General features: G+C 40.2%; 1 protein-coding gene across 4 annotated transcripts in view; it reads right to left on the bottom strand.

Moving 5' to 3' along the window:
* Positions 1-12287, bottom strand: part of IGSF11 (immunoglobulin superfamily, member 11) — a 225510-nt gene that overhangs the window by 67784 nt on the left and 145439 nt on the right. The window contains exon 2 of one of the 4 annotated variants that reach the window (XM_011940614.1): positions 8836-8985. The exons of the other annotated variants lie outside the window; for them this stretch is intronic. Within the exon in view, the coding sequence (XP_011796004.1) occupies positions 8836-8985 (150 nt within the window). The remainder of the gene's footprint in view (positions 1-8835; positions 8986-12287) is intronic. 4 annotated transcript variants of the gene reach the window in all.

Here is a 12287-nt window from a genome sequence, read left to right on the forward strand (position 1 = left end):
ACAAAGATGAGCGCACTGAGAAGGACATCAAAACCCTGCTCTATGTGGCTCTTTCTACCGGCAGTGTGGATATCAATTTCCTCTATTATTAATATCTCCTTTTATGTCTGTTCTAACTGCTTACTCGCAGTTTCTCATTCCCACTGTTTTGTTCTCTCTGCTGCTCTCTCACCCAGGATCTCTCATCCAGGGATATGCCCCACCCAGCAGGGAGCAGAGCTTGTCATATGTATACAAAAGCCAGGCCTCTCTTGCCCACCAGCACATGCCAAGCTCAGCAGCGGCTTGGCACACATAAATGAGTCCTGATCAGAACAGAATGGAGCATGGACATCCCCTAGAATTAACTGTTCTATGTATAAGGCACTGGGCATACACCCAGAAGCTGAATCTATTCAATGCATCTAGAATAAGTCCCCTCAAAACCAGGGAAAATCATTTTCTCTGTCAAGTGCCTGGGCTGCGTAGAATTTGGTGACACCAGGGCTTTGACAGGAAATTAAACAAAAGAGTGAAATAAAAACCGAACTCATTTCTCTATCCTGACTTGTCTGGGTTCCCAAAGGCCTGGTGCCACAGCAACTTGAAATACAAAGTGAGGTAAGCCATCCTGATCTCTCCTAAAGACCTATGCTTCAAGCACTAGCATCAACTTTTCAGCATTGCTATGCTATCAACAACTATGCTAAGCACTATAAGGTCTCTTAAGTTAAAAATATAACAGACAATAAGTGTAGAACACAATTAAGATGGTGAGGTACTGAATTGGACCTTAAAGGATTTAAGACTTAGAGAACCAAGGAAGTTTCCAAACAAGAGCAATCATATGTGCAAAGAAGCAATGGCAGAGATGAACACGACACATTTTAAACATAGGCTAGTGGAAAATAGGGTTCATCAGAAAACCAAACACCGCCATGTTCTCACTTATAAGTAAGAGCTGAACAATGAGAACACATGCACACAGGGAGGGGAACAACACATACTAGGGCTTGTTGGAGGGGCCAGAGGAGGGAGAGCATCAGGATAAATAGCTATTGCATGCAGGGCTTAATGCCTAAATGATGGGTTGATAAGTGCAGCAAACCACCATGTCACACGTTTACCTATATAACAAATCTGCATGTCCTGCACATGTATCCCTGAACTTTAAATTAAATTTAATTAAAAGAAAAAAAAAGAAAATAGGGTTCATACAGAAGAGCTATAGGAGATAAAGTGGGTTGGTCTCTCTTCAGGTGACCTTGAATGTCAAGATAAGATGCATGGTATTGTAGGCAATGTGAGCCTTTACTAAAAGTATTTGAATAAAAAAGAGACAGGGATAGAGCAGTATTTCATAAAAATGTATTTGGTGACCACAAGTAGGTTGAATTGAAGTAGATAATAGTCTTTACCTGAGAAAGATCCGTTGGAAGAATAGGCAATAGTTCAATATTAGCACTGAGAATCATCACTAATGTGTTTGCAATTGGAAATAAAGAAAAGGGTGCAGAGAGGGAGATTAGGAAGAACAGTCAGATGTCACAAGAAGCCTCTTCCAGGATTTGGAATGGCATGCTAATCTTACGAGAGGGTCAAGTGGCACTGCAATCTACCCTAAGAATCCTACAGTGGTTTAGCACATTTGTGGTTGCAGTACCTAATCTCCTGGAGCCTCTTCAGTACAAACCACATTCCATGACTGGCTTCCCAAAAGAGAGTTTTGTATGTCCCTAATTTTGCCTTCTCCTTTAAATTTTCCTTCCTCCTTTTCTCCAAACTTCTTAGGTAGAAAATCTGGAGTGAGGTTTCCACCATATCACCATATCACGAAACCCATCTTCTTTCATTCTACAATCTTTCTTCTTATCATTTTCTCTATCACTATCACTTTCTTCTTTATCATGAGTTAATCTCATTAAAAATATATTTGTCAAAACACCTAGTTACCATGGTGATAAGAAAGCAACATAACACATAACAAAAAAAATTGCCCTTCTCCATTTCCTAGCTTAAACATATCTCAGTTTCTATCAATTTACCTAAAAGATTAGGCCATTAATCTCCAGTCTCTCAAAACAGGCCTGGAAATAGCTCAACCCTCCTTCCATGACCAATATACAGTGCAAGCCTCATCCTAATTGCTCTAATTACATGAAGAACATAATGAGATACAGCAGCAGATGGCTACAGATTACATTCCGGAGAAGAAATTCTCCTCTATCTCTCTTATTGAAGAGATTTTTGCCTTGAACAAAAAAAATAATAATTTTGTTCACAAAGCCACATATATGTTTTTTAAAATGTTATCCCACCACTTTCCTATTTCCTTCAATAACATATTTCCTTAAAAAAATTTACTCATTTCATATAGATTTTACCATATGTGACAAATAAATTTGTAGCCCTGTTGGATTTAAAAAAAAAAAAAAACACAAAGATGTGCTCATAGAAAGTTGTTAGGAGTTTATATATTGAATCACATACTTCCGCAAACCTGAACTATAATCTCAAAGACACGCTCTATCAAATAACGAATAGGGTCTTTAATTTGAGCCTAACAAAAGGTCTCTAAACAAAACATCGTTAGCCCCAGCTTTGCACAAAAGATGAAGTGTCAACTCATGTGTTTACTGCAGCACTATTCACAATAGCGAAGACATGGAATCAACCTAGGTGGCCATCAACAGTGGACCAGATAAAGAAAATGTGGTACACATACACCATGGAATACTACGCAGCCACAAAAAAAGGATGAAATCATGTCCTTTGCAGCAACATAGATGCAGCTGGAGGCCATCATCCTAAGTGAATTAATGCAAGAACATAAAACCAAATATTGCATGTTCTTATTCATAAGTAGGAGCTAAACACTGGGTAAAAAGTGTTTATGGACAAAAAGATGAGAACAGCAGACACTGGGGACTACTGGGGGGCAGGGGGAGAAAGTCAAGGGCTGAAAAACTACCTATTGGACACTATGCTCACTACCTGGGTGACAGGATCATTTGTACCCCAAACCTCAGTGTCACAGGATATATCCATTTAACAAAGCTGCACATGTGCCCTCTGAATCTAAAATAAAAGTTGAAATTAATAAAAATTTTTTAAAAAGAGAGAACATGAAACTGATACATGAAATAGAAGAGACAGCCTTAACTAAATTCAAGTTATGTGTTCCCAACCAGCCCTAAAGGCAGTTTAAGCTGTATGCGTTTCACAGTTTGGTTATATGCCCCAGTAAATTCCTCTTTTTAACCTTAAAAAAGAAGAAGAAGAGGGAGTGTCAAACTTCCAGCCACCATTTTAAAAATCATCACTTCAAAGTCAATGTCCAAAAATGAAGTCAGTGTCTTCTCCTTAAAAATTAGTTTGTTTTCCCAACTTGCTCTTTTTTGGCTAATGATAACAGGCTCAAACCTTGAAGTTATCTTTTCTAGTTGTCATGTATTGTCTGTACTTTCAAATAGCACCTTGTATATAGGAAATCCCCAAGGCATGACCCCAAAACCACCATCATCACTGAAGGGTCCAAAGCTCTCTTCGCCTACTTCCCAATATCTCAAAGTAGGAATCTACCACTGCTGCCGTGATCTGGGGTTCCAAAGAAGTTTCCATGCTGCTACAGTGAGCATAGTAAAGAAGAACAAAACTCCTGCTACCAGGGAAACTAGAGACAGAATCAAACTTTTATTCCAGTCTGAAGATAAAGGACATTCTGAACACTGCATATCGGCAACCCTCCTTCCCCAAAGTTACAAGCCTCTTGCTTCACTCCTCATATAATTTCTATGTGGACTATATTAATGTATATCAAAGTTCCTACTACCATGGCAATCTACAGTGGACCAGGAGAGATATGAAAGTTAACAGGAGAGTCCATCCTTCCTCTGACCAACCCCCATAATGTAACTTTCCAGCCTCAATATCAGAAATTACTTTTCATAACCATATTTTCAAAAACAGTGATAAATTCTCTAAGAAGTGAATTTCCTGTCACCCACTTCCGTAGGAAAAAAAAGAGATACTGAATTTTATCAGTTGCTCTTAGGGGTCCTAAGCCAGGGCAAGTTCATTTATCAATGGAAATTGATATGTGAAAAAATATTTGATCCACAGCATTAGGACAGTGATCATTTATCCCACATTTCACTTTATGTTATCATAATATCTGCTTTGAGAAAATGGCAGCAAGCAAACACATATTCCCCAAATCTTCCTTTAACATTGCCCTGGCTTGGATCTCTAACTAAGCCACCTAAATACTTGATTTGGACACTCCTGGGAGGGTGAGCTCAGAGGTCCCAGCACCTTGGTTTGCATGAGTTTATTGGTTGAGCTCTGTTTCTGCTGCCCTCAGACAGGCAGCAACAGCTTGCAGGGCCCTTGTGGCTGAAGGGCAGGACCACATCCCTCAGTGCCCCACGCTATACCTGGAACCTCTGAGGCATGTTCTAGTTTGGTCTTGGGTAGTGATTCTTGAAAAAGACAATGTGCCACCTTCAAGATGGCTTATTAGAGGCATATCCTAATGTCTACTCACCTCCTCCACTAAGAAGAAACAAAATAGTGAGGAGAAAAATAACACTTCAAATAGATCATCCAAAAAAGAACACTGAAATTCAACAAAGTGACAGGAAACACCTAAAGCAAGAAAGTAGAGGGAAGCGAGGCAGCCTGTTCAACAGGGATCATCCTGGAACTCCCTAGTGTGGGGAAAGGGTGAGAGACCCCAGTGGTCCACATTCCCATCATGGACGACAACTATCCTAGCCAGGGGAGAGCCCTTTGACCCTCAGAGGCCTTAAAAGTAACATAGGGTGTGCCCTAGAAACCACATGAAGGCACTGTTCCAGAAAGGGAGCTCACACCGAGTCCCACAAACTGCTGAGTCCTAAGTAGCTGCAGCACGGTGCCATTTTAAGAGCCCATCCCACACTGGACTGCATCCTGCCCTGCAACCAGGCCCAGGTCAAGAGTCTCGAGCAACAATCCTACCCCAAGCCCAGCAGAGGGGCAGCCACACATTCTCATGCATCCTGAGGGCAAATTCCACTACCCACAACCACTGCAGCTACAGACTACTGTGGGATGAGATGCAAGAAAAATCCACACCCTCCAGCTGCCTGCCTATGGCTGCCCCCAGGGAAAGCAACCAAGCTTTCTCCAATAGCAGGTCCACAGCACAGATGTTGCTGCTTCCACCTGAGCACACCATCCAGGAGCTTGGAGATTGCCTGATCCAGTCCACTGCCCGTGGTACCTGAGCACTCCTTCCAGTGTCTAGGATCAGGTCCACTCAACCTGCTACTACCACCACAGCCGGCACCCACCCCCCACATGCCACCTGCAAGTCATCAGCCCACCCAACTGGTCACAGCCACTGCCAACATTAGCACAGACCGCTTGGGTTTCAGAGGGTTGTCTCACTGCTGTCACTGCCATTGCTCATGCCACATCCCCTGCCAGGGGCTCAATAACTCTTCCATCCACCCAGCCCACCACTGCCATGCCTGGTACCTGAACAAACCACCTAGAAGCAAAGCATCAGCCTGCCTGGACCCGCTAACACTGGTGCCAATGCATGCCACCTTGGGCCCAAGGGCAGGCACAGTCAGCTCCCTGCTGCCACCACTGAAGCGTGAAGACTGGCAACCGAGATCCCAGCACAACTTCACCACAGCCTTCTCTGACAACCGTACCCTAAGCCAAGGAAATCAGACACCACTGATGCTGTTTATAGTCAAAGAAATCATACAGACACTGCACTATTGCATGTACCCAGAATCAAAGCCAAAGTGCCCTACTCAACCAACACCATATATTCATCTTCAGGAAAAAGTTCTCCCCTATGAAAGCAAAATCATAAAATTGGAAGAAGCAACTGTTACACCAGATGCACAGATACCAATGTAAGGACACAGAAAACATAAAAACGCAAGGAAGTATGAAACCTGCAAAGGAACACATCCAGCAATAAATCCTAATCGAAAAGAAATTCATGAAATCTCAGGAAAAGATTTTAAAATGTTGAAAATGTGAAAAAAGAAAATCTCACTGAGCTATAAGATAACTCTGAAAAACAATACAAAGAAATCAGAAAAACAATTCAGGATATGACTGCGAAACTTACCGAAGAGATAGATATAATAAAAAGAACTAAATAGAAACTCTCAAATCATTGAATGAAATACAAAATACATTCTAAAGTCTTAATGATAGACTAAACAAAGCAAAAGAAAGAATCTTAGAACGTGAAGACAGGTCTTTTGAAACAACGCAATATAAATAAATAAATAAGAGCAAAGCCCTCATGACATATGGGACACAATAACGTGACTAAATGTTCAAATTATTGGTTACCTAAAAGAGAATGAAAGAGAAAAACTATTTAATAAAATAATAGATGAAAACTTGCCAAGTCTAGAAAGAGTTTAAGACATCCAGATACAGAAGTTCAGAGATTCCTCAAATAGGTACAATGTAAAAAGAATACACCTCTTTAATATATGGTGCTGGAAAACTAGATAATCATGCAAAAGAATGAAACTAGAACACTCTCTCACCACATACAAAAATCAACTCAAGATGGATTAAAGATTTAAAAGTAAAACCCAAAACTATAAAACTACAAGAAGAAAATTTATGGGAAACTCTTTAGGACATTGGTGTAGGCAAAGATTTTATAGCTGAGGTCTAAAAAGCACAGGCAACGAAAACAAAAATAGACAAATGGGACTATATTAAATTTAAAAGCTTCTGCATAACAAAAGAAACAAAGGAGTTAAGAGGCAACTTCTTGGTTGGAATAAAATATTTACAAACTATTCATCCAACCGGGGACTAATATCCAGAATATGCAATCAACAGTAAAATACAAATACCATGTAAAAAGAGTCAAAAGACATATACAGAAATTTTCAAAAGAAGACGTATAAATGGCCAACAGGTATATGAAAAAAATGTTCATCACTAATCATCAGGGAAATGCAAATCAAAACCATAATGAGGTATCATCTTACTCCAATTAGAATGGCTATTAATCAAAAAACAAGAAATAGTAGATGTTAGTGAGGACATGGAAAAAAGGGAACTCACACACTGTCGGTTGTAATGTAAATTAGTACAGCCACTATGGAAAACAATAAGGAGATTCAAACAACCACCACCACCACCACCATCACAAACAGAACGATCATACAATCCAGCAATCCCACTACCAGGTAGTTATCCAAAGGAAAAGAATTCAGTATATCAAAGGGTCACCTGTACCCTCACATTCACTGCAGCACCATTCACAATAGCAAAGATATGGATGCAACCTAAGTATACATCAACAAATGAATAGATAAAGGAAATATTGTATATTTATACCATGGAAATCTATTAACCATAAAAACAAAGGAAATCATGTCATTTGTCACAACACAGATGGAGCTGGAACTCATTATGTTAAGGGAAATAAGCCAGGCACAAAAAGTATTGTGTGTTCTCACTCATACATGGGAGCTAATAAAGTTGATCATATGGAGGTAAAGACTGGAACGATAGATACCAGAGACTGGGACGGATGTAAGGGTAGAGGGTGGAAGTGAGATAAAGAGAGATTTGTTAAGGGGTACAAATATACCATTGATACACGGAATATGTTCGAACGTTTGATAGCAGAGGAGTGTGACTGCAACTAACAACAATGGTTGTATTTTTCAACACAAATAGTAGAGAGGAAATGACACGTGCCCAACACATAGAAATGATAAAGACTTGGGCAATGGATACCCTAAATATTCTGACTTAATCATTACATATCTACGCATGTGACAAAATTTCATGTATGCCCTATTAATATGTACAAATATAATGCATCCAAAATTTTTTAAATACTTAATTTGTATTTTTTCTTACACTTTATTCTGGTATTTCTTTTTTATCTTCACAATGAGTGAACCTAAGAAGTACCTTTTAAGAAGTCACATTTTCTTGTTAAGTGGTTAAAGATACTTGAAAACTCATTTCCCAGGAATCAAACCCATTTACCACTTTATGTGGCATGTGAGGGAAGCAGAGTTAACATCTGGGACAGTGGTTGACAACACTTTGCCACTCACCAAGTTTCACCTCAAGGATCACTTGTGTTTATGAGTGAGCTGAGTCCTAACTACATTTTCCACTGTAGCAAATTCTTACAATTATTTTATGTTGCTTTGGCATCCATTTTATTTTATTTTATTTTTTTATTTTGAAACAGGATCTCACTCTGTCACCCAGGCTGGAGTGCAGTGGCATGATTTCAGTTCACTGCAACCTCCACCTCCTGGGTTCAACCAATTCTCCTGCTTCAGCTTCCTAAGTAGCTGGGACTACAGGCACGTGCCACCATGCCCGGCTAATTTTCGTATTTTTTATAGTAGAGACGAGATTTCACCATGTTGGCCAGGCTGGTCTCAAGCTCCTGACCTCAAGTGATCTGCCCGCCTTAGCTTCCCAAAGTGTTGGGATTACAGGCATCAGCCACTGTGCCCAGCTCTTGGCATCTATTTTAAACATAAGTTGAATTTTTTCGTATCAGAAGGAAGGATGTCATCCCTGACACAGTATCTAGTTCTTCACCTCTTCCCTGTTCCTCAATGTGATTTATCCAGATATCTCCCTTATACAACTGCCTCCTGGTGGCCACCTCCCTGTGGGAGAGCTAAACACAACCTACTAGACTTGCCCCACTGACCTCCACACCCCATAAGTACTGTGCAGATATGCCACAGTGACCTCCTCTCACGGACACAGCATGCCTACACAGAACTTGTGCCTGCTTCCTCTAAACCCACCAATTAAAACTCCTTGTGGGAAACTTACTTGGGTAACACCATGGACCCCAGTAAAGACTTTGACCCACATGTCTATCTCTTTCTCTCTTCTTTCCACCCGCTGGTTGAGAGTACATGTCCTGGATGACTCCCCTTCCTCCTACTGGCCCTGAGGTGTACTGCCCTCTTCTTTCTGGGTCTATAAATAACATTGTGGCCCTCCTAGAGAGTGGCTATCTCATAAACTGGACACAAGTCAGGCATGAACCACAAAGGTACCTGCCAGTATATTCAAGTTCCCTATAAGAGGGACACCTGGTCATGAGTTAGACACTTAGGTTAGACTATCCACCAGGATAAAGAAGTATCACGTAAAGCCACTTTGTAAGTATCTAAGACCACTTTGTAAGCATCTCCCTTGGTTCCCATCAGGGCAGAGCTAGAGTTTCTAGCAGCTCTCCGGAGAGAGGCCTCAATACCAAAAGGAAAATACAACGTCCACTGTGCTCCATCCTTAGCCTGCATTTAAAGCCCCCTCCTTTCCTCAAAAACTTAATTGGAACTCTGACGTTTTCTCATCCATACCCTTTGGTAAAATCTTCTCCCAAAAAAAGGAGCTGATAAACTCATTCACCATTAAAATTATTAATGACCACTCCAGAATACAACTGTTTCACATTTAGAAAGATGTAAGAAACTTTAAAGAAAGAAACATCTATTATAGGATATGCGACAATAAAAATAAAAAGAAGGACAAAGGGTTTTATCACCAAAACATGCATTTACATAAAACCCATTTCAAATAGAAAAATTAAGATTCCTTTTTTAACCCTGTTTCTGTTTCTTCAATAAAATCCTCCCTCCTCCTTAATATCATTAAGGAGGATATCTTAATGAATACCTTAATTCACTGAAAAGGGCTTCTCCTAAAAACGACCCCTCAACAGTTTGTTTCATTCAGTATTCATCTACCAAAATTAGTTATATTAATCTACATATGCTCATAGGTTAGATTATGCCTTGCCAGCACAATGACAAACTCTCAGCAGCTTTACACAAAGATTATTTCTTGCCCACACAATGTCCTATATGCACCCAGAAGCTATATTCCAAATGGTGATTTAGAAATTCAGTCTAGTATCACCTTGTGAATCCATCATCTCAACATGCAGCCTACACAGTCCACATGGCAAAGGCTTTGGCTCATAAATGACACATATCACCTCTACTTACAGTTTACCAGTTAGAATAAGCACATAGCCCCAACATAATTGCAAGGAAGGCAGAAAAAACAGCTTATGTTTGGCTCTAAAGATGAAAATAAAACAGGACTAGGTGAACATGTAACCACTGCCTCTGTCACAATGAGATATTTATTCTATGTATAATTAACTAACATGTGCCTATAGGTCTTTATCTGTATTAACATCTTTGATATTCACAACTAACCAAGGAGATAGGTATTATTAATATCATCTCCAGTTTACAAATAAGGAAACTGAGGTTCAAAGAAGTCGAGTAACTTACCTAAGTGTGTAAGTGGGCTAGCTGAAATTCAACTCTAAGAAATGAGCTCCAGAGGCCGGGCGCGGTGGCTCAAGCCTGTAATCCCAGCACTTTGGGAGGCCGAGATGGGTGGATCACGAGGTCAGGAGATCGAGACCATCCTGGCTAACACGGTGAAACCCCGTCTCTACTAAAAATACAAAAACTAGCCAGGCAAGGTGGCGGGCGCCTGTGGTCCCAGCTACTTGGGAGGCTGAGGCAGGAGAATGGCGTAAACCCGGAAGGCGGAGCTTGCAGTGAGCTGAGATCCGGCCACTGCACTCCAGTCCGGGTGACAGAGCGAGACTCCGCCTCAAAAAAAAAAAAAAAGAAATGAGCTCCAGAATACACTATGGCACACTGCTTCTCAAATATTCAAGACACAGTTAGGGACACTGGCCCTCAAATATTTGTAGAGCTGTCATACAAAAGAAGGGTTTAGATGTAGTCTATAAGTCTTAAGAACACAAAATAAAGATGTAATACTGAGATTAAAATGCAAGCAGAGTATTTCTGAGTACCTACTGTGAGCCAGGCACCATTCTAGATATTGTACATATATCCTATCCAAGCATCAAAACACTTCAAACAAGGTGGGTATTATTATTCCAGTTACACAAAAGAGAAAACAGACCCAGAGAGATTAAATAACTAGCCTAGGGTTTTACACAGAGCTAGTATTTAAACCCAAATCAATCCGGCTTCAGAGCCTAAGCAATTTTCCACCATATCTCACTGTTACTCAATATAGACATAGTAGATGCAAATCCCACTCCATCAATCATAGGGGTAAAAAAAGTAATATAATTCTTTTTATTTTTTACTATGACTAAACAATTTCAGTTGTGAGTCTCCATTTAGTTAAGAGGCAGAAACTTAATCTTGGCACATTTCCTCTCAGGTCTTTCTGCTTTCTTAGCTTCCATCAGTGGTGGGGCGAGTCATGGCAGGGGGAAGTCCACTCTCCTCTAGAATTTATCAAACCTTCCTGGGGGGTTCAAATACAGTCCCCGTATCTAGGTTCATTCAACTCCCTACCCAGCTCTCCTTCCTCTTCTAGTCTATAAAATCTTTTTTCTTGACTTTTGTTTTTTCAAATTCAGTTTTATAGCCAGACTCAGGCTTTGTAATTTCTGAAATTCAAAAAACAAAAACCAGACATCTGCCTCTTTTTATACATCCCCTTATAATCTCCTTTTACATCCTGCTGAAGTGTCCTTCCCCTCCCCTTATAACCAAAAAAAGTAAAGTCCTCGGAAGGTTGCAGGAAATAACAGGAACAGAAAGCACACTGGTTAATGTATCACAATATCACCATGTTACATAAAGAAGACCCTTCAACAATTAATGTTGCTGAAAATGAAATGAACCATATGAGACCATGAACCTCCCAGTCAATACAAAACATATATAAGAAAAGAACGGTTGGTCATGTAGCTAGGATATTACAGAGGTTTAAAAGATACATATGAATTGGGGGTAGGGTATAGTAATTGGACCTGGAATGTTTTACCTTAATGGATAGAAAAAAATAGAAGGAAGGGAAGAAGAGAGGGAAGGAGGAAGGAAGACAGACAAACCCATAATTTCAAGGGAGCCAGGACACAATAGCTGATTTTCTATGTAAATTCAAATGAAAGAGGATAGGAAGAGACAGGTTACCATAAATCTCAATATTGGCATGAGGATAATTAAGGAAAAATATGTCTAGAAAGTTAAGGAATAAATCAAAAACATCCAAGAATATGATTTCCTAAGATTTTCCTGAACTAAAATGAAGTCTACCCTCCACGCTGAGAAAAGAGGAGGGAAGGGTAAGGAAGCAAGGTGAAGGTGTAGAAGATTCTCCCAAAAATGCAGAGCTGCAAAAACTGACTGAAAGCTGCCACTCAGTGACACCTTGATTCTGACTTAAAACCACAGAGCCCTTCCAGGAAAGAGAAGGCAGGATGAGTC

This window comes from Colobus angolensis, unplaced genomic scaffold (assembly GCF_000951035.1).
Source record: "Colobus angolensis palliatus isolate OR3802 unplaced genomic scaffold, Cang.pa_1.0 Scaffold190, whole genome shotgun sequence".
NCBI lineage: Eukaryota > Metazoa > Chordata > Mammalia > Primates > Cercopithecidae > Colobus > Colobus angolensis.